Genomic DNA, 22,038 nt, shown 5'->3' on the forward strand with positions numbered 1-22,038 from the left:
TGAAATTCAATTTTTTTTTACTACCGGTTCTGTGGGCGTGGCTTAGTGGGCGTAGCAGGGGAATGGTATTGCAAAATCTCCATTCCCACCCCAATCTGGGGCCAGCCAGAGGTGGTATTTGCTGGTTCTCCAAACTACTCAAAATATCCGCTACCGGTTCTCCAGAACCTGTCAGAACCTGCTGAATTTCACCCCTGCTTTTGAGATATAGTGCATTTTTAAGGAGCAAGCCTCCTTTTATCTCTCAGCAAGCCTCTCAGCACACAGGGAGAGTCATTCCACTGAATTCATTTGTTTACTATTATTTAAATGATTTTCTTATATTGGGTTAATATTTCCTATATATTGTTTTCTTAATGCAAATAGTAAAGTAAAACTAATCATGCGTCTGATCATAACCTAGAGATTTAAAAAAAATAATTGGAGCTCCAGGACAAATAGAGAAAATTGACCCTTGGTGCCATCCTCCAACCCCTTGGTAGCAACCTTATTTAATTAAACGGAATTAGCTAAAAACTGGAGGAATCTCCTCGGGATCTTGCGAAGCTAATTCTAAATGAGGACCTACATACTTTTAAAGTTTCATTGATTACTTTAGATACACTGGAAGAAGTGTCCAAGGGCAACATTTGAGCCTTCCTGGCCTGTAATGTATGTAGTATGCTTCACTTCCCCCCCCCACCTCCCGCAAAGTATGCATTTCCAAAGCTAAAATAACATGGAAGAAAACCAATATCTATTCCTGTTGGGCTCCCTTTACTCACTGCAGTAATTCCAAAAGTTTGATTTTCATATTGCTGATGAGCACTCCCTGTTCCGACAGATCCTCTTTCAATTTCTCCTTCTCCTTCGATTCCTGGCAGTTTTTCTCCAGCAAAAGTTGTAATTGTTCCTTTTCTTGCTGCAAGCTAAGCAGGAAAAGAAAGTTCTCGTGTAACTCAGGGTCTGAATATCAGAGCTGTGGAATGCTCCATGGTTCCTTCCCAAAAAGTGCTTTGAATCTCTTTCCAGTAGAGAGAGGAAACCTATGGATTTTCCACACAGCATCCCCCTGTGATTCCTTCTTTTCATTCCATAGGTAATCCTAGTGATATGTAGCAGAGGTGGTAGCTCCCAGCATCTCCCTCATTATTAGTTACCATGGCAACTCCACTGCGCTGAACAGTAGAAGTCAGTATGGCAGTAGGGCACAACAGGCTGTATCTTAACAGAACACACAACCCGAGGGGTGTTAGGGGTGCCTTACCCCCACAGTATTTTTTTCCAGAGGGTAAGTCATCTATGTACCAAATTTGATTGAAATTGCTCGAGGCGTTCCAGAGTTATGCTGGAACACACATGGGCACACACAAACCAGTGACGTGCGGTGAGGTTTATGGCTGGTGAGGCTGGTGACGTCATCAAACCGCGTGGTTGCTCCGATTGCACGGGCGCAGCCCGACTGGAGAAGTTTCTCTTCTCAGAAATGTCAGAAAGGGGCAGGCAGGCTGCCACAGCTCCACTGAGAAGACATTTCTGAGAAGAGAAACTTCTCCTATCCCCTCCTCCCCCCTCCCACTCCCTTCTAGCACTGATGATGTTACCTAGGCATTTTTTGCATCGGGCGAGCCCGGATCCTTGCAAGGGGAATGGGATCATGTGTGCAAGAGGTTCCTCAATGCCAGCCTCAGATCAGCGGGAGCCGCGGTCCCCTTCCCCCTGCACACGTGGTCCCATTCCCCTCCTCCCTGAGCCAACATGAAGAGGACCATGGCTGCGCTGATCTGAGGCTGGCGTTGAGGAGCCTCCTGCACACGTGGTCCCATTCTCCTTGCAAGGATCCCGGGCTTGCCCGATGGAAAAAATGCCTAGGTAACATCATCAGTGCTAGAAGGGAGTGGGGGGGGGGGAGGAAGGAGGAGAAAGTTTCTTTTCTCAGAAATGTCAGAAAGGGACAGGCAGGCTGCCACAGCTTCACTGAGAAGACATTTCTGAGAAGAGAAACTTCTCCTTTCTCCTCCTTCCACCCCCCTTCCTTCTAGCACTGATGATGTTACCTAGGCATTTTTTGCATCGGGCAAGCCCGGGATCCTTGCAAGGGGAATGGGTCCACGTGTTCAGGAGGCTCCTCAGCATACAGCTTCAGATTAGCACAGCCGCAGTCCCCTTCCCCTGCACACGTGGTCCCATTCCCCTCCTTCCTGAGCCAACATGAAGGGGACCGCGGCTGAGCTGATCTGAGGGTGACGCTGAGGAGCCTCCTGCACATGTGGTCCCATTCCCCTTGCAAGGATTCCGGGCTCGCCCGATGCAAAAAATGGCGAGACCGGCGCACTTGGGGCTGCTGCTGCGATGTCCAGGGAGGCTAAACCAAGCCGTGTGCCTCTCCCAGCCACTTTTGCGGCCTTTATTTTCATGATGAGAGCGGTGAGGCTCTGCCTCCCCTGCCTCCCCTGACTGCACGTCACTGACACAAACATACACACACGTTTTTATATAGATAGATACTGACCAGCTACCAGAGGTTGTACTTCAATAATATTTGATGGATCATATAGGTTCCCTGCTGTAGTTTAGAAGCAAGAAGAAATGCTACTAGAGCAGTTTAAGCCTTGGTTTAGAATCTATTCTAGTGTTTTAGACTGCTGAATGCCTATTGCTGTGACCTTTGTGATCCCACTCCATTACAAGAATCAAACAGCAAATAGACATGCCAAGACATATCATTTCATTTAGTCTACATTGATCATTGCTGATGGCCTTCTTTTCACTGGTAGCAGCCCACTGTCCAATGAGATTGTGTCTCACAGTTTCAGGCTCACTATACCGGAACTTGTGTTTGTGTCCTTACCATTTAAAGCAAATGAAATGCATTATTAGAAAGCTTTATAAAACATCAACACGGAGATTTTAAATTTATTTTGCAAAATATAAGTGGGATGAAAATGAGAAGTACCTGATTGGTGAGAAAGCTCACTGCTCTTTATGTTTCATAATGATGAGGCATATAAGGGAGTGCCTCACGCCCAGTCACACCTTTTGATCTACAGCCCCTTGGTACTGTTTGCAGGGACTAGTAATACATCTCTGATATTTTAGACAAAGCTGTTTTCTTCAAGCATGACTTGAAGATGCCATGGTTTGAACCTTGAGCTCTGAATGCAAGACATGTGCTCTGTCACTGAGCTATGGCCAGTTCCCTAAATATAGCTTTAAATATAAGGGGTTCATGCTCTCACCGGTTCAGCTGCTCCATGAGATGACTTATTGTTTTATCCTTGGCTATTAACATTTTTTTTGCTTGCCGGACATCTTCTGTCATTTTATCCAAATGGTCAGCTAGACTCTGAGAAATCAAGGATGACAAGAAAGCACAGCAGAAGATCAGTGACTATCAGACAGAGAGTATATACACCCATCTCCCGGGAATAAGGATTATTGTCAAGATGTCGGCTCTAGCAGTACTAGTAGCTCAAGGTTGTTGTTTTTTGCCAATTAAGACTTGATTTTGAACTCTCAAATTCTTCAATCATGTAATTGCTACCTGCTGACTTCCATTCCACCAAAATGCAGAGAACTGTGGCTTTTGCCCCCATCTCCAAGTCAGCTTCATTTTGCATTAGCTTTACAGCAAAACTCTCTTAAAACTCTTCCATTCTGGTAAAGTCTGTGACCTCTATGCATACCAAAAGGAGCTAATTTTCCAGAAAACTGGCAAAATCCCTTTAATTTTCTAGAAATAAACATACGGCATCCCCCCACTGAAGCTCTGTTTTCACTCTATAAGTATTCCTAGTGATATCTAACAGAGTTAGTATCCTTAACAATGCATGACATCTAGGAATCCTTTAGTAAAGACATGTCAGTTCCTTATAGGTTTTTTTTTTACTCTAAGGCTTGCAATGGATCTTATCTTATTTAAAAAGATAAATATCAATTACATGTGGAATCATCCTCAGGGTTGTTGGTGATATCCTATTCCTTGGCTGTCATAGAATAATAGGCACCTACCTTCTCATGCACTTCAATTCTCTGTGTGGCACTGTCACCCGTCTTTACAGGTCCATCCAAATGCTGAAGCACCTCAGTCTGAATCTTTTTCATTGTCAGAGGTGATCTTGCTATTCCCTCTGTGGCAATGTCTCTCTCCTTGACAGGAGCCCTGGCTTCCTTGCTTTTGCTCTCATATGCTAGATGTGTCATTGTGATGGAAGAAACTGATGCTATCTGCAGAACAGCATCTTCTGTGGGCCACTTCCAGCATTGCTCCAGTTCCTCACTCAGCTGCTTTGCTCTATTGGTGGTTTGCATTTTCTCCAGCCGCAGCTGCTCTACTTGATTTTTCAGCTTCTGGCACTTCTCTCTTAGGGTGGAAGCGATGCTCTCACTTTTCTCCTGCTGGGTTTTCTGTAGAGTTTGGCTGGTGGCCTTCAATGTCTCCAGCTCGCTTCGAAGCCATGCCATCTCCTGAGTCTGCCCTTTCAGACTAGTGGTAGTACTTTCTGCCTGTTTTACCAAGACTTCTCTTTCTTCAAGGGCTTGTTGCAGGGTGGCCTGGAGCTGTTGCTTGTCCTCTTGAAGCCTGACTACTTCTTTTTCGAAAGAATTTAGCTGGCCTGTGAGCGTCTGCAAAGTTCTTTCCCATCTTCTCTGATCCTCAAGAGTTTCTGCTTCCAGCTGGAACTTTTTGCTGGCCATTTCCTCTAACTGGGCTTCCAGGATTGTGTTTTTCTCCAAGCTTTCCTTTAGGCAGGCAGATTGGTCATTCAACTCTCTTTGCAAACTCAGGGCTGCTTTCTCGTGGTCCCTCAGGGCCTTTTCCTGCTTCTCCAGAGACACTTGGAGGGTGACAAGTTGCTCCTGACACACCAGCAGCTCTTTCTGAAGGTCTTTCATTTCAAGCTTGGAAAGCACCAGACTTTGTTCTTGAGACACAAAAGTTTCCATAAGAATCTCTTTCTCTTTTTCTAAAGTCTTTACTTCAGCCAAACTCCTCTCTAGTTTCTCCTTCAGCGGATCTATTTCTTGCATGGTTGAATGGTCTTCTCTTTCCATCGCCCTGCAGCATTTCTCTTCTGTCAGCTCCTTGACTGTTTCCAGTTGGCCATGTTGGCTCTTCATGGCCGCTACATGTTCTTCCCACCTCTCCAGGCTCTTTTCAGATACTTTTAATTTCTCCTGCAGCCCCCGACATTGAGAAATCAGTTGCTGTTGCCTCAATTCTTGGGCCTCCATATGTGCCAGATGCTGTCTCCTCTCTGCCTCCTGAGTACTCAGTCTCTGTTCGGCCTCTTTGAGAGCCTTCTCAGCACCATCCTTCTTGGCCCAGGCCTCTTGACATTCCTCAGTCAAACTGGCAATCTTACATTCTGCTTCTCTGAGTGCTTTTACTACCTTGGCCAATTCCTGCTGCTGTTTTTCCTGCTCGCCCATTTTCTCTTTCTGTTGTTCTTCATACTTTGTCAGCTCTTCTTTTAGAGAGCGGTTCTCTTTAGAGAGAGTTTGCTTTAGAGATGTGTTTTCTTCTTGTTGCAAGGCTAACTTTTGCTGCAGAACGCTCAACTCCCCTATTAATGTTCTCAAGCATTCTTGTTTCTGTATGCTGTCACCTTCGGTTATCCCATCTACTTTCCTGCAGAGGGAGTGTTTGGGTTGAGGATAACATACTCCTTGGATGGAAGACACGTTGCCTAGCTGCTCCTTTTCCAAATGGACCTGCAATTCACCATCAGCCCTCTTCTGCTCCTTGCCAGAAGGTGGACTCTGGACATACCTTTCCATAAAGGGATTCAGTTTCAGAAGGGAACCCATCTGCAAGAGACTGTTCTTTCTGCTTCTCCAGACTCCGATCCATTTCTCCAATGGCTGTTCCGGCCCAGGTCTTGACTGATCATCTACCCTTGAATCAGGAACAACATCCATCGTTCTGAGCCTGCTCCTTTGTACGAAGGTGCTTCCTTGATGAAGCCCGTGTTCTTGGCTTGTGTTTCCAACCTAGGATTAATGAATAAATATTTGGTGCGAGATGACATTACTACCCTAAGAGAAATACTCAAAGATTTCAAGTTACGGTCGCCAAAGCAATGCGCATATTCATAAACAGAGTGTGATGGAATTCTCTTAGCCTGGGAACAAAAAAGGGATTTTTCCAAAATATTGCAGATCAAGAACAGATGGGCATATTTTGTAGCGTAAGCTGCCTGGAATTGCCATGCACGATTTGGGCAGCCGTTTAAATAGGTTTCATAAATGAATAAAAAGTAATATCAAATAAACAATTATCATCTTCCCCATTAAACCAAGACCAGCAAGAAAGAGGATCAAATACAATGGATAACATACATACTGATAAATGAGGGCCAAGATACACACAGCCAAGATTTTGCAACCTATCTCCATTTTTATTTGCAGTAAACCCAGGGGCGGGATTCTACCGGTTCGGGTGAACTGGTTGCTCTGGTGATTAGCTGGGAGAGAATCAGTTTGCCCCGACGATCAGATGGGCCCAGCTGGCAGCTCACGCTATTTTTCTACCTTTATTTTTTCAGCTGATTCATGCAGCAGAGAATCAGCTATGTTACTCCTCCAAAGAAACCCAGAAGTGAACTGTGCATGTGCACGCAGCGAAATCTCAAATTTCACGTGATCACCGAACCGGTTGTTAAACCGGGAGGATCCCACCACTGAATAAACCTGTCTACTCTGACTCTGTGACAATTTGCTCTATTGGTTCTCTTTCTGAACAGAAAGTCCTGTCTGTCTGCTTTCTTGTTTAAGGATTACTGTAAAGAAGTACACATTTGCAGAGCAATTTGCAACTACAGATAGTCCTCAACTTACAACAGTACATTTAGTGATCATTCAAAGTTACAAAAACTTTGTGCCTTTGCACTGAAAAAAGTGACTTATGACCGTTTTTTCACACTTACAACCGTTGCAGCATCCCCGTGGTCATGTGATCAAAATTCAGGCGCTTGGCAACTGGTTCATATTTATGACGGTTGCGGTGTCCCAGGGTTATGTGATCAACTTTTGTGACCTTCTGACAAGCAAAGTCAACGGGGAAGCCAGATTTCCTTAACAATCAGGCTTCTAACTTTAACAACTGCAATGATTCACTTACCAACTACGGCAAGAAAAGTTGTAAAATGGGGCAAAACTCACTTAACAAATATCTCACTTAGCAACTTGAATTTTGGGCTCAATTGTGGTCGTACATCGAGGACTTCCTATACTCTCACTATGCTTGAACACTCATTTTCCTCTCTCGGGATGAACTCTACAAAGCCGATGTTGCAAAAATAGAATGGGAAAGAAGATGGCTAGGAGAGATACTGATTACAGAAGCCATGATATCTCCGTTACTTCTTCCCTTAATTACAAAAATGAATTTGTAACTTTTTCTAAATGTTTGCCTTTTTATTCACATAAGAAAAAGGATTGTCTGGAATTTTGGGAATTGTTCCAATCATTTCTACAGGACACCAGATTGGGAAAAATGGCTGTAAGTTTATCTTTTATGGGAAATAGCAATAGCATTTAGAGTGGTTTACAGAAGACAGCATATTGCCCCCAACAATCTGGGTCTTTATTTTACTTACCTCGGAAGGATGGACCGCTGAGTCAACCTTGAGCTGGTAAGAATCGAACTGCTGAACAGCTGGCAGCCAGCAGAAGTAGCCTGCAATACTGCATTCTAACCACTGTGCCACTGTGACTCTAGTAATGGAATAAGTGATCTAATTTGAACTTTTGAAAGCCTGTTCCTGAAATTCTAACTCTGAATGTAATATACATCATGCATATTATTTATTTATTGTGAAAATGAATAGGTAGCATCTCAACCAAAAGATTCACAAAGCAATTTATGAATTTTTGTCCTTGAGTCCATAATCACTTTTGTGGGGAATTATGTGGAAATTTCTAAGTTTCTTTCTTTTAATAGTACAACAAAAATCCTGGGATCAACCAAGAATCCAAACCATTGTTGGTATCTTCTGGCAGGAAAAAAAATTGCATGTATAAAGGAGGCAGAGGAAAAACTGGTATAGCCTCAAGACCTACTTGTTTACTGAAGGAAAGCAGGTGAGGTTTGGTCATTGATTACACTTGGAGCCCATGATAGAAGAAAGATTAAATAAATAAACTGTGTACCTTAAACAATCCATCCTCTGATTGGGTGTACTGTATAGCTCTGGGAGAAAATTGTGGCAAAACTCTAGGAAAAATAACAGTAATAGATCAAGAAGGAAACTGTTGACTTCTGGATCTAATCTATTCATGCTCTGTTTCATAACATTTCTGGAGGAGATCTCTCAAGATAAGCTACTTGAAGTCAGTTTGAATTGTGATCCTCCAGAAATGGCTAAACTGCAATGTCTGATATTTTCTTTCATAGATTCTTCACGACTACCACGTAGAGAGCATTACAGATTATGACATGGCTTAAGTCTGTGAGAAGGGTAGAAAGGATGCATACACAAGAGCATTGTGGACTATTGCATAAAGGGACTGCAAACAGTCCACAAGAACATTTAAGAATTTGTGCAAGTTTCACAGAGTCTGAGGTTTCACTAGCAGAAAAAGTACATGCACCTGAATATGGAGAACTAATCTTGTAAAGTTGTGGAGAACGATGATGAAGGAGGAAAGAAAAGAAAAACATAAATGTTATAATACTAGAGAAGCATATTTGTAAATAAAGAACACAATAGCTAAAGCCCGATTATAATTTCCAGGGCAGCTGTCCTATCAAAAATATATGCTTCTTATGGCAGCATTTTGAAGGTTGGAGGAATATACATCCCACAGTACATAGCATAGGTACTTGAATAATAAGCCACAGAACTGTTCCCTTATATTGCTCCAAGATGCCTTATTCAGAAATATCAGTGTGAAGTGGCTAACTGTGGATCTCTAGTTCCTCACATTTGGGAAGGCTTGCGTCTTGTTACTCACTCTGAGACTGTGGGCCATGCAGCATCCAAATCTTCTCTGCGGAGGGCCAGGTGGAAGGCAATGCCATCCAACTCATAGAGGGAGCTCAAAATTTCTCTCCGTAGCTTTTCGTCCAAGAAGGGACTACGTGCATAGTACCACTCACTGCAAAGAACAAACCACAGAGCATACTAACTCCCAGCTGCCCATGTTACCTCCATTTCATTCCCACCATGGATCAGAGCCAAACAAAGATAACTGTCTTAGAAGGCGGGGGACCACCTATGTATCATGAACCTTGAGAATGCAAGAGATGCTAATACCGTTAACGTACATCTATCGTTCCCTTAACTCTATCAACCAAGAATCGTGCTTCTAAATCGGGGTTAACATTGTATCGAGGCCCAGGGCAAAAAGCAAGAGAGCTAAAATCATTAGTGAGATTCTCAAAGCCTATCTAAAAATTACATTCATTCATTCATTCTTGATTGTATTAACTTGTATTTTTCGGAGTATAAGACGCACCCTTTTCCCTCAAAAAAGAGGCTGAAAATCTGGGTGCGTCTTAAACACTGAATACAGCATTTTTTGCTTTCCGAAACCCTGCCGCCTTCACCAAAATGGCCGTGCAGAGCCTGTAGAAGGCTTTCAGAGAGCTCCTGGGGGCTGGGGAAGGCAGAAATGAGTAAAAAATGGGTGGTTTTTTGCTCCATTTTGCCCCCCACCCAGCCCCCAGGAGCACTCTATAAGCCTCCTAAAGGCTATGCATGCATTTTTTTTTTACAAAAAAGGACCCGTTTTCATGAAAAACTGGCTGTTTTTTGTTCATTTTGGGCCCCCTAAAGGCTATTCATGCCTTCTTTGGGGGGGGGGAAACGGGCCCATTTTGGCAAAAAACGGGTCATTTTGGGGAGGTTTGCAGAGTGCAAAAACTTTTTTTTAATTTGCCTCTTCAAAACCTTGGTGCTTCTTATACTCTGGTGCTTCTTATACTCTGGTGCTTCTTATACTCTGGTGTGTCTTATACTCCGAAAAATACGGTAAATAATAGCATTTAAGTATAATTCATTTAATTCAAAAGTAATTGTTATCTTGGCACTAGCTGTTTCTTTGTTCTGATCCCACCTTTTAGTTTTTAAAAAGTTTTCCCTGTGAAGATAGTTAGGGAATTCTCTAGAAGCATTTCCATTCTGCCCTGCTTTTCACCCCATAAAACCTCAGAAGCAATTTGGTTTCTAACTTTATTTGAGTTGAGTTGAAATGCTGAGACGAAGAGTACCTGTACCAGTATCCTCACTACCACAGTCTCTGCAACAACAAAAATCTCATCACCTGCACTCCACACCAAATGGGAGAAAACAAGAGTGGCAAAAACAAATAAGGAGCCTTTATTAAATCTTGTCAATTTGACACCCTTTAATTTTTAAAAATTGTACAAAAGGGGATTTATGACAAGTCTTGTAAAATCACTGGACTGGCATTTTCTTACAGGTTTTAAAAGTCGGCAATCTGGAAAATAGATGGAGGAAGAACTCTCATCAACGTGGGCAGTCAAATTTTACAGTAGCTTTGTCTGCTCTGTACCTCAACCAGAAATAAATCAGCCTAACTCTCCAACACGGTTGATGTGGTGCAATACAGAGATCAAGCTGCTTCCAAACCTGTACCAAATACTTGCAAGGAAAAGTTCTCACCTGGTGACTTCTGGTTCCATGAAGCAGAGCTGCAAGGTCTCAGCTAACAGTTGATGGACCAGGCAGTAGCGGATGAAAGCACGGCCTTTCCCCACAGCAGTTTTCAGCTATCAAAGAAACAAATTTATGTTCCAACAAAAGACCAAAGTAGTAAAGAACTCCTTAAATTGCCCTATTTGCTAAATGTTTTTATTTATACACTCCTTCTAGGCTATCCAACTTGGTTTACATCTTCTTCTAAGTTCCCTGTAATTTATCTTTCCCACTTGCTTCCACTGCAATGATCAATTGTGCCAATGTCCTAGTCTTGGTGCAAATCAACCCATATTATCCTATTGCGTCATCTGGAGGGGATGGGGGTGAGGGGCACCGTTTTGCGGTGGTTCTCCTCCTTCCTCTCCGGTCGGACGCAATGTGTGTTGGCGGGAGAGCAGAGATCGACCCTGAGGCCGCTCACGTGTGGAGTGCCACAGGGGTCGGTCCTCTCCCCTCTCCTGTTCAACACATACATGAAACCGCTGGGCGAGATAATTCGAGGATTCAGGGTTGAGTGCCATCTGTATGCAGATGACACTCAGTTGTACATTTCTACCCCGAACCACCCCAACGAAGCCGTCGAGGTGATGTCCCGGTGTCTGGAAGCCATGCGGGTCTGGATGGGCAACAACAGACTCAAACTCAACCCTTCCAAGACGGAGTGGCTGTGGCTACCGGCGCCCCGCTTTAGCCAATGTGTTCCATCCCTGGCCATTGGGGGGGAACAACTGCCCCCAGTGGATAGGGTACGCAATTTGGGTGTCCTCCTAGATTCCCGGCTGTCGCTAGATGATCATGTGACGGCCGTGGCTAGGGGGGGCGTTCCACCAGGTTCGCCTGATGCGCCAATTGCGTCCCTTACTGGAGCGAGACGCCCTTTGCACAGTCACCCATGCCCTAGTGACTTCTCGCCTTGATTACTGTAACGCTCTCTACATGGGGCTCCCCTTGAGATGCACCCGAAGGCTCCAGCTGGTCCAGAATGCAGCCGCGCGGGTTATTATGGGGAGTACTAGGTACTCCCATGTAACACCTTTCCTGCGCGAGCTGCACTGGCTGCCTGTGGCCTTTCGGGTGCGTTTCAAGGTGTTGATCGTCATCTTCAAAGCGCTCCATGGCTCGGGACCTAGTTATTTGCGGGATCGCATTCTACCCCATACATCCCTGCGACCAATTCGCTCTCACAGAGAGGGCCTCCTCCGGGTACCATCCGCTAAACAGTGCGGGCGGGCGGTGCCTAGGAGTAGGGCCTTCTCTGTGATGGGCCCAACCCTCTGGAACGACCTCCCCCCCGATATTAGAACCACCTCTGATCTCCGCTCCTTCCGTAAGAAACTCAAGACCCACCTGTTTCGAGTAGCTGGTCTGGCCTAATTATAATTATAATCGTAACTGTATTTAACATCTATTACAAACCTTCCTGGATGGTGTTTTAAATTTTATATTGGGGTTTTAAATGGGTTTTAAAATTGTTTTTTAAGTATTTAAATTGGTTTTGGGATTTTATATACAGACAGTGTGTGTGTGTTGTTTCTGCTCTATGTCCTATGTTATTTTCTGTTGTTTTGATTATGAATGGTCTGTACACCGCCCCGAGTCCCTACGGGGAGAGGGGGCGGTCTATAAATTAAATAAACTATAACTATAAACTATATTGATGTTCTTCACCAGAGTCTGAATAAAGAATGAACTATCACCAAATTTCCTTGGGAACTGGGCTACCTTGCTATAGAATTATGACTGACAGGTTCTATACAGTATAGTGTGTATGTATTTTTGTAGGAACATGTATGTATCAGAGGTGTTATGCCGCCGGTTTGCCGGTAATGGTCACAGCACGAGTCTCCGCCCACCCACCCTGACATCATCAAGGACCTTCTGCGCATGCCCAGACACACGCATGTTCCCACTAATGAACTGGTAGTGAAGAAAATAGAATACCATCTCTGGTATGTATTGTATGCATATGTGTGTGCGCGCACACACATATTCGGGCATTTATACATACAGCACATATATAGGTAGTCCTTAGATAATGACTGCCCCATTTAGTGACCCTTGGAACTTAAAATGGCACTGAAATTTATGATCGGTCCTAAATTTATGATGGTCACAGAGTTTCTGCTGTCATGTGATTACCATTTAACGAGCTTCTAACACACAAAGTCAAAGAGGAAGGAAGTTGCAAATTATGCTCCCATGATGTTTGATTTAATGCCTGCATCTTTTAGTGATTAAGGTGCTGGTTCCAATTGTTAAGTGAGGACTACTTGTATAAAGAAAGGAATGTAATCAAACAATGCTAAGTATGTCAGGGAAAGCTGTATCTCCTTTATATGCACTCTTGGAATAATCTTATGTTCACAATTTCAACAGTTTCTTATCAAGGGGGGAAAAAAACACTTCAAAGAGTTGAACTCAATCTTCAGTGCCTGTAAGAGGCTACTCCAATTATAGCTAGGTCTCAATTAACATTGAAAATGAATCCCACAAAGGAGTCACATTATTTGAGGGTGCACTATTCAAAGTGATATTTCTGTGGGGAAAATGGCAATTGGTTCCAGCTTGCTAAAAATAAGCCATGGGCATTTTTTCAAACCAAGGATAAAGAAATGGAACCCACATGTGGTCCAGATGGCTGCTCCTTAGGCTGGACAGTGGTCCCTCCTTGGTTTGAATGCCGGGAGATAAAGGGATTAGTTATCAAATTCACAATCTCATCACGAAGCCTTTTAAAGAACACTACGTTTATTCATCTTGCTTCTACCTGTTTTGGGAATTGCTTATTTAACTATCTTAAAGCTATAGAGATCTTTGGGATGGCAAATTTGAAAAGGCATCTGGTAAGTCTACCTTCATTTCTGTACATAAGGAAAACTATATGTATAAGAACTTAAAGAATTTGAAATAAATGGCAAAATATTAAATAAGATTTGGAAACAAAAATGTTATACATGAATTAAGGGACTAGAGCAGTGTTTCTCAACCTTGGCAACTTAAAGATGTCCGGACTTCAACTCCCAGAATTCCCCAGCCAGCACTGGCTGGGGAATTCTGGGAGTTGAAGTCCGGACATCTTCAAGTTGCCAAGGTTGAGAAACACTAGACTAGATAAATTTGGAATATTTAAACTTTTATTATAAAATGTTAGAACCAACTACATGAAATAAACAGCTTTTTGGGGAAACCAGGATTATGTTGTCTACTGTAAGTCATAACAGAAATTAGAGACTTTATGATTTAAATTGGACACTAGAGGGGACTAAAGATGCAAGGCAGAAAGAAAACTGCCTTTGGTGTTGATAAAAATTGGGATTTATGAAATGACACAGGAGATTTATAGGTGATTTTTGAAAGAAGGACCAGAATATCAGTGACAATGTCTGCTTCTATCGATAGAATAGGTTTAAAGGATGTTAATAAAGGAAAGACAGATGTGAAATCATTCCTTCTTCCATTTTGCACCCACAAAGATTAATAGTGTCTAAAATCCCAACTGCAACAAGATATGAGTTAGCCTTAACTGAGCATGAGCAATCCTTGCAATCATTGAATTTTGGGTCGCATTAAGCAGGACCTGGTATCAAATTACATTGTGCACTAAATAGAATATTACATTAATCAAATCCACACTAATCACAATCTGTGTGTATTATCATTGCTAGATGTCAAAATTTCAAATTTCTTCTTCTTTAAAGGTAGGAATTAAAGTGAAAAAGATTCTTTAAAAATACTAGATACCATGGGTCTTTGAAGTATTTCTATATGTCAGGGATATTAGCATAGGAACATTATTTCCATTTCTTATCGGGATCTCTTTGTCAAACACAAAGACTAATTCCTATTTAAAACACAGAGCACAGTTCTAGAACACATCATCATTTCACTGGAAAAGAATGTTTTTGAAAGAAATGCAGTATGAACCCCTGGGCATATGCAGGTTGCCAACAAGGGATGTACGGTAAAGGTAAAGGTTCCCCTCACAAATATGTGCTAGTGGTTCCCAACTCTAGGGGGCAGTGCTCATCTCCGTTTCAAAGCTGAAGAGTCAGTGCTGTCCGAAGACGTCTCCGTGGTCATGTGGCTGGCATGACTAAACGCCGAAGGTGCACAGAACGCTGTTACCTTCTCACCAAAGGTGGTCTCTACTTTTCTACTTGCATTTTTACTTGCTTTAGAACTGCCCAGGTTGGCAGAAGCTGGGACAAGAGCCAATAATACAATAATTCCATTCAACAAATTCCACAACTGTACCTAAGAAATAATGTAGCGGATTCAATTTTGTTAATCCCAGTGTGCAAACCCAATTGTTTCAGTTTTATAAACTTTAGTGTATGACTCAGAATTATTTGTAAAGCAAGTGAAAGGGGTTGTTCAAGAAATTATGGTTAGAACAAGCCGTAGCAGTTTGGTTATTTTATATGTACATGTGATCAGTAACAGAATGCTCTTGACATAAAAGGCTGAAATGCAGATTTGTTCAAATTGAGGAAATTGCAATGAGATTATCTTGGTCCCAGACATTAAAAATAAAAAGAACACTGTGTATCTGAGTGGCTCTTTAAAAGCTTAAAAATGGAGCTGTAGAAAGAGATAAATGTGAAGAGCTAATCTTGGAAAGTATTTTTGGCAAATAGTTTTGACTAACCAGATTGCTATAGCAACTACATTTCCTTTTGTTAGATGTTAATGTTTCTTATGATATGCACCTATATGCACTTTCAAAAAGGAACAATTAATTACCTCAATCTTTCCAAACCTAACAACCTGCAGATAGATGAATTTGACTACAGTTCCCAGAAACCACATTCAGCATGCTAGATTTGTAATACATAATATCTGGAAGGTACCAAGCTGAAGTAGAACTGTAGAAACATAACAGCATTTACTGTCATCGTCATGAATATCATCTTAATGTCTTGCTTCTGGAAAAGTGAGTTATTTAAGCCACCATTGGATGACTCACAGATGTTGCTAAATTACTACTCACAATAGCCCAGCTAGCAGTGATGAATGATCCTTCATCATTAGCCTTGCAGTTTAAGATATTAGAAATTGTAATTCAAAAATATTTGGAACATTCCAGAGGTGGAGAATTCCCTATACCTCCTCTATGTTTTCCTATGGCAAAGCAGCATAATTGATTTGTTCTCGCCAGTCCACACTGCCCCATATTCCACAATGAACTCACATAAAATATAAGATAGTCTTACTTTGTCCAAAGAAGTGACATGTTGAACTCCTGCATGTGGGTTGCTGTTTAGCCGGGTGAGGTTTCGGCTCAGAAAATCCCAATAATCTTTTTTCTGTCCAAAGAGATTTTTCTTTTCTTTCAAATCAAACTAGAATATGGAGGAAGAGAAATAATAATAATTTATATGTTCTTCATTGATGTTCTCATTAATCGTTTAGTAGCTGATTATAAGCTGACTGGTGACAGAACTGAAGAATAGGAGGTAATATATTTTCTAAATAAGTATGTTTTTAGGGAATACTATAAACATACTGGAAATTCAGATAGGAATGCTGAGGGAAAATAACTCTCTTCACCACATAGCAAAAAGTAAATTTCTGCTGAGGCAGCACAGATGAGACTTTGTCTAAGGAGTAAGGAATGACTTCAAAAGCTGGGAGTGCATCATGTTACAACATTAGTAACTAGAACCAATTCAAATTGTATTTCTTGTGTTGTACTCTATAATACAGGAGTAGAAGGCCAGTCTTTAGTTGGGGGCTCTACAGTATTTCTTTGGGGTTATCTATGAGGTAGTGGTGGCTACCAATACATGCAATGAGCAGAAATTAGTTAGGACAGCTGTCTCCCTTACTCTCTTTCTCTCCCTTTCTCTCTCTCTCTCTCTCTCCCTTTCTCTCTCTCTCTCTCCCTCCCCCCTCTCCCTTATTCTCTCCCTCCCTCTCTCTCCCTCCCTCTCTCTCCCTCCCTCTCTCTCCCTCCCTCTCTCTCCCTCCCTCTCTCTCCCTTACTCTCCCCCTCCCTCTCTCACATATACACACTCCTTCTCCTCCCTTTCTACTCTCTCCCTGCTTCAAGAGAAGCAGATCACATTGCCAGAGATCTGAACTAAGTCCTAGCAGAGAGTTTCTAAAATGGGAGCAACCCTTGCTATTATCTCCAGGAGCCCAAGAGTCCTATTGCCAAGCAAAGTCCTAGAATTGAGAGTTGAGTCTCATACCTGCAGTAGAAATTCCAGTTGGGCACAGAAGGGTTGCAGTTCCTGGCTACCATCTGTCACTGGGAGACCCCGCTCCCGGTAGTTTTGGTTCAAATCAACCAGTGTATCTAGTGGGGGAAAGAGGGAATTCATTAAAAAAAAAAATCTGAGTCCTGCTTTAGCACTTCTCCTCCTAAAGTTAAAATCAGGTGAAGATAGCGTGCCTAACATACCCATTACAATCTAGGCAAAATATCAGAACAAGGAACAAGGAGGAAATATATCTGGGAAGAGCCAATAGAGGGACTTGGTAGTCTAGCCCCCCCCCCCCCCAAAAAAAAGGGAGAAAACTTTTTAAAGGCTGCACACAGTTCTCATGTACAGAAAGGAAGATGATGGAAAGAACATAAAAGGAAAGCTCATTCAGCAAGGTTATGTATGCCCTCCCCTCTTGCAAAGGAACAGATTTTAAAAGCAGTGTGATCTGTTCTGGGCAGAGAGGCAATCAATCAATCAATGGCAGCTAGACTTACAGCGTAAAATATGCCCTACTTATTGTTTTATTATTTAGCTCAACTTTCAGGCATACCACTGACTGGGAGGGTTTGTACTTTTTATTATTGAATTTCTGACAACCTAAGTCTACTCTGAATTTAATTTTATTATTCCAGCCCTGTTAATCTATTTGGTCAAGAGCCCGCCTACGTCTCGGTTAGGATCTTACCCGGTGATCCCATCTCTGATGGCAATCTGTTCGAGGCCTATATATGACAGTGTCATAGTCATTGTCATATATGACAATGTCAACACAAACAGCATTGAGGTCAACACTCATAATCTCCTACGTGTAAAGTCTGGTATAAGAGTATCAGGGAAGCATCAGAATAATTTCTTCAGTTTATGGGCATCCCTGCTAGATACTGTAGATGCCGCGAGTAAGGCTTAGAATAATCGGTATTTTATTCTTCCAGACATCTTTCAAATTGCAGGAAGGCGTGTTGTGGTGAGCAGCTCCAAATAAATGCAGTGAGGATTCATGAGGTTTGCCACAGAAGCATAACTGAGGCCAGTATAAGACTCGGATGGGCACACATGATCCCACTGGGTTAATTATCCCATTCTGAGTGGTTTCTTTTATAGCCTGTGGCATGATAGGCACTTATCTTGGGTTTTCTGGCTAGTTCTTTCTAGCTAGAGATTTGACGAGAGATTATGTTAATCTCCCAGAGAGCAAAAGTGAAAACCCATTTTAATTTTAACAGGCTCTTTTCAACGACTGGTGGTCTGGTCACTCTTTCTAATTCTGGCTGGGTTCTAAGTAATTCTCCTAAGGGGAAGATCAGCAGAAACTGCCTATTCTCCAGCCATCAATTGTGCTTTGTTCAGACATCAGGTATGAAACATAATATAACACAAAAGAATACCATTCCAAGGGATATGTGAGAAATATGCCCAACGTCCAAGCAGAAGCCAGCTAATGCCCATCATTTTAGTAATGCCTACGGTGAAGAGAGCAGCCATATATACTTACTCTTTAAATCCTTAATCACATGAAGTATCTCTCTGTCAGCAGCCATAGTTCCATATCACCAATCCTTCAAAGGAATCAGCTATTAGTTAAGGAAATTCCATGCTGGGTCTACAGTCAGCAAGAACAATAAGGATAGTTCAAGGAACCAGATTCTGGTGTCATAAACAAATAAAATTATTTAAATATATATTATTATTTAAATATCTACTATTAGGGATCCTTTATTCTGGGAATTTCATATCTTGATGACTGCACAGACATGCACAACTCATTTTAAGAATATCAGTATAAAAAATAGGTTGGATGTAATGCACAGTATATAATCTTCAGAGAGGGTAGTTGAATCTTTGTGTGTTCATAATAGTTTGCGGATTATTGATATTCAGTGATTACTAATCCTGATAAAGCAAAATCTTTTTTCCACCCAGAAAGTGCTGAAAACTCTGAGCAATAATTTCTTCCCTAAAACATACAAGGAACTAAACTAATTAATCTCACACGGCCAACATTGGTTAGGATGAGTGTTACTCAGCAGCTCCTCTTCTGAAAACAAGGAGCCATCTGGCCTTTCTTCCTAGCTCACAAGAAGGAAGCCGGGAGGCTGAAAAGACAAGCAGGGAACTAGTAAGTAGGTTCTCCTGCTCCTCCTTCATCTGTGGTTCTAGGTGCTTCTTCAATTGATAACACAGTTTGCTATCTAATGGATTCAAGTGGACATTCCCCTTGCAAGGATCATCAAGCAGTGCAAATATGCCTCTCCATGGAGATCAACCTTGGAGACATCCCTATTGTGGTGATGGAAACTTCTGCTATATCACCTTTTTTCCTGATAGTGATTCCTGGACAGTGGAAGCTGAGTCTCCCTTACAATGAGTTTAGCTCCTGGGGATTTCTCAGATAGATCTAAGCAGTTTTCTTCGAAGCAGTGCTGATGTGGTCTGCTAATATCTTCTTCTGGGAAAGTTTTTCAATCTCAATCTAGTCCACCCTCCTAATATTTCTTAGAAGATTCTCAAGCAAGTCCCAATCAGCACTAATCCTTCCTCTTTTACTTGAGTTTAGGACTCAATTAAAGGAGACTTTGAATTCCTAAGAGTCCAACCCTCTTCTGTTACGCGAATAATTTTCAAAGAGGTTAATATGATAGCCTTGGAAATGACGTATTTTTCTTCCATCTGTTACCTAACTCCTTTCTGTCCCAAATGATGGGAACTCAGGAGGAAGTAATACTTCCTCAGTTAGTTTCTCATTATTCACCCTCAGCTACAAAGGGCTTTTCAGCCTGAGTTTCTGTGCCAACCATACTTCTATTCCTGCCTTCATATATTCCTTTATTCCCCACCCTATTTTCCATCCTGTTCTTCTGAAAGTAACGGTGGCGGGTGTGGGTGTGTGCAAACAAACATCCCTCCCTAATTTGGATAAATATTGCACTAGAAAACAAAAACAACCATCACAAAATCAAACTTCATTTCTCTTCACCTTTCTAGCAACCTTTTTTTCCTCAATGTCCCCCACCACCACCACCACATTTTCTAGCTACTTTCGGAACCACACAAAATATCCCAGTTGACCAAGCCTGCCTTCTGTTATATTTGCCTAATGATTCGAAAGATCTTAGTCCCCAATCAAAATGCCTTGCACCTTTGGCCTATTCAAAGAACATTGACAAACCACTTCAGGCCTTGTAAGAAATCAAGAGAGACCTTGGCAACTCCCAGCTTTTGCAGCCCATGGGTAGAACAACAAATGATGACCTACTGGCACAAGATAAGAAATCCAAAAATCATAGCCATTACTTAAATGCTGTTTTTCAAAATGCAAATTTATACACTTGAGCCACTTCTGAGCTTAAGATCCAGGTCAAATGACGTCCCCTCCTTTCCCCTCCTTGACCCTGTACGTCTCAAACCTGTGGAAGATCTGGCTCTCTCAGTTCTGCACTGTAGCTCTGTAGAAACCTTTCAGATGTTTTCCCTGTAGGCAAGTTCAAATGTGGACCTCATGAAGTCTGAAAATTAGCTGCCCTACCTGTGGGCAGTTTTCAACAGCCTGGCAGAGAGAGCTACCAATTTACAGTTGCTTCCTTCATGTCCGTCCGTCCGTCCCCTCCAGGGCAGTTGCTACTGGAAATCCTGGCATTTGTCCCCAATTTCTGAGCAGCCCAGGCTGCACATACCTGATTTGAGAGGCTGGATCCTAGCTGAGGACTGGAAAAACCAGCTCTAACACCGGACCTCTGGATAGCCAGACAAGAGTGGTTTCCTCTTTCCACTGGAAGTCACTCCTTCCCTAAAGGGAAAATGTGATGTTAGAATCTCCACGGTTTCCAGAAAAGGAAGCACTAATGTAGGCCTCGTCTAACCCTTTTAGATTCAGAAACAGGAGGAGTGGCTGCAGTCACTTGGACTCTCTTTGCTACTTTCTGCATTGTGATTTGGTGGTCAGTTTGCAATTTGGAGCAAAAGGGGAATTCATCAAGTCTTGAGGCAAAAACAAAAGCCAAGTACCACCGTGATTTCCAGACCTTTCAGATGATACTGTGAACCATTAGGATGCCTAGTAGTGTTATTGGGAAGGCTGCTTCAGTTTCTGAACTAAATGCAATCATAATCTTAAAAAGTTGCTTTGCAGATTAAGGGAAGAATGAAAAGGAGCACTGCAGATCTTCCCCTCCAGAGGTGTATGTGAGGGATGGTATATTCTATCTCCTCTCTTTTTTCTGAGAGTGATTTCTACACCAGCTCCTGTGAAGGAAAGTAATTATTTCCATTAAGTATCTCAAGGTGCAGGAAAGTTCCTAGCTTAGGAACCTTCCTGCACCTTGAGATACTTAATGGAAATCCAACCCCCGATGGGGTGAACGGGCTAGCTGGAAGATGGCGTTGGTCAGTTTCATCGGAAGCCCGGCCAGCTCGCTTCCCGGTCGGTCAAGTCAGGTTAGGGGCGTGGGAACCGAGAAGAGCTTCTCGACGTCCTGACTTGAGCGCTGGCCGCCGGATTTTGGGGCGTGATCGAGAGAGAGTGGGACTTTGGGGCGCGATCAGGAGACAGCGGAGTGTCTCTGTCCGCGCGTCCTCCGGCCAGATGCAAAGTGCCTGCAGCTGCGAGACTCACCGCCATGTCCGCTCCTCCGGCCCTTGGCACTGCGGTTCTTCTGCGACCTCTCGATCTCCACCGGTAAACCGAAAGTTTCTCAACGGGAAACCTCTTTCCGGGTTCGAGCGTTTGGTGCCCTTTCCTCCTCCGGAGGCGCAGCGCCACATCTTCCTCTCCTGAGGGGGAAGGGCGAAATCGAGAGTCGTGGACCAAGAGCATGTGAAAAGGAGGGCAGCAAGACCGGTGAAACAAGGACCCACACATTTGCCCCCTTAGACCAAGCGCCACCCCCCCCCCCCCGGAATACACCTCCACATCTGAAAAGGCGCAGTGTCAAGAGCCGTCGCTATTAGTTTTGAAATTGTGAAGTGTTTATGTGAAAAATATACCTTCCTCTTAAGAATATGCCATACTTGAAATAGAAGAGCTGCAGTAGATATTGAATGGCTAATATAGTAGGTGGTGTGTATGTGTGTAGAACACACACACACACACAAATCCACACATTTTTATGCAGTTATAGTCTCACAATTTTATTACCTCCGCTACAAGTGTGAAAGTTCTAATTCTCAGGCTCAGAATCTGTAAA

The 22,038-nt window shown here is 42.7% G+C and overlaps 1 protein-coding gene across 3 annotated transcripts in view; it reads right to left on the reverse strand.

Annotated features, from left to right (window-relative positions):
• The window catches only part of RUFY4 (RUN and FYVE domain containing 4), a 29,187-nt gene extending 7,594 nt beyond the window's left edge, over positions 1–21,593 (reverse strand). The window contains exons 1-11 of one of the 3 annotated variants that reach the window (XM_081935981.1): positions 21,468–21,593; positions 20,530–20,642; positions 18,351–18,414; positions 16,841–16,947; positions 15,860–15,988; positions 10,611–10,717; positions 8,938–9,081; positions 8,134–8,197; positions 3,991–5,973; positions 3,219–3,325; positions 765–908 (exon numbers count right to left, since the gene is read on the reverse strand). In XM_081935981.1, coding sequence (XP_081792107.1) covers positions 765–908; positions 3,219–3,325; positions 3,991–5,973; positions 8,134–8,197; positions 8,938–9,081; positions 10,611–10,717; positions 15,860–15,988; positions 16,841–16,947; positions 18,351–18,396 — 2,831 coding nt within the window. In that variant the 5' untranslated portion in view covers positions 18,397–18,414; positions 20,530–20,642; positions 21,468–21,593. Of the gene's footprint in view, positions 1–764; positions 909–3,218; positions 3,326–3,990; positions 5,974–8,133; positions 8,198–8,937; positions 9,082–10,610; positions 10,718–15,859; positions 15,989–16,840; positions 16,948–18,350; positions 18,459–20,529; positions 20,643–21,467 lie in introns of those variants that run through there. The other 2 variants (XM_081935982.1, XM_081935983.1) reach the window with 2 other exon arrangements.
• Between the last annotated feature and the right edge of the window lie 445 nt (positions 21,594–22,038).

The sequence above is a fragment of the Natrix helvetica genome (genome assembly GCF_964273705.1).
Source record: "Natrix helvetica genome assembly, chromosome: 1".
Classification (NCBI taxonomy): Eukaryota; Metazoa; Chordata; class Lepidosauria; order Squamata; family Natricidae; genus Natrix; species Natrix helvetica.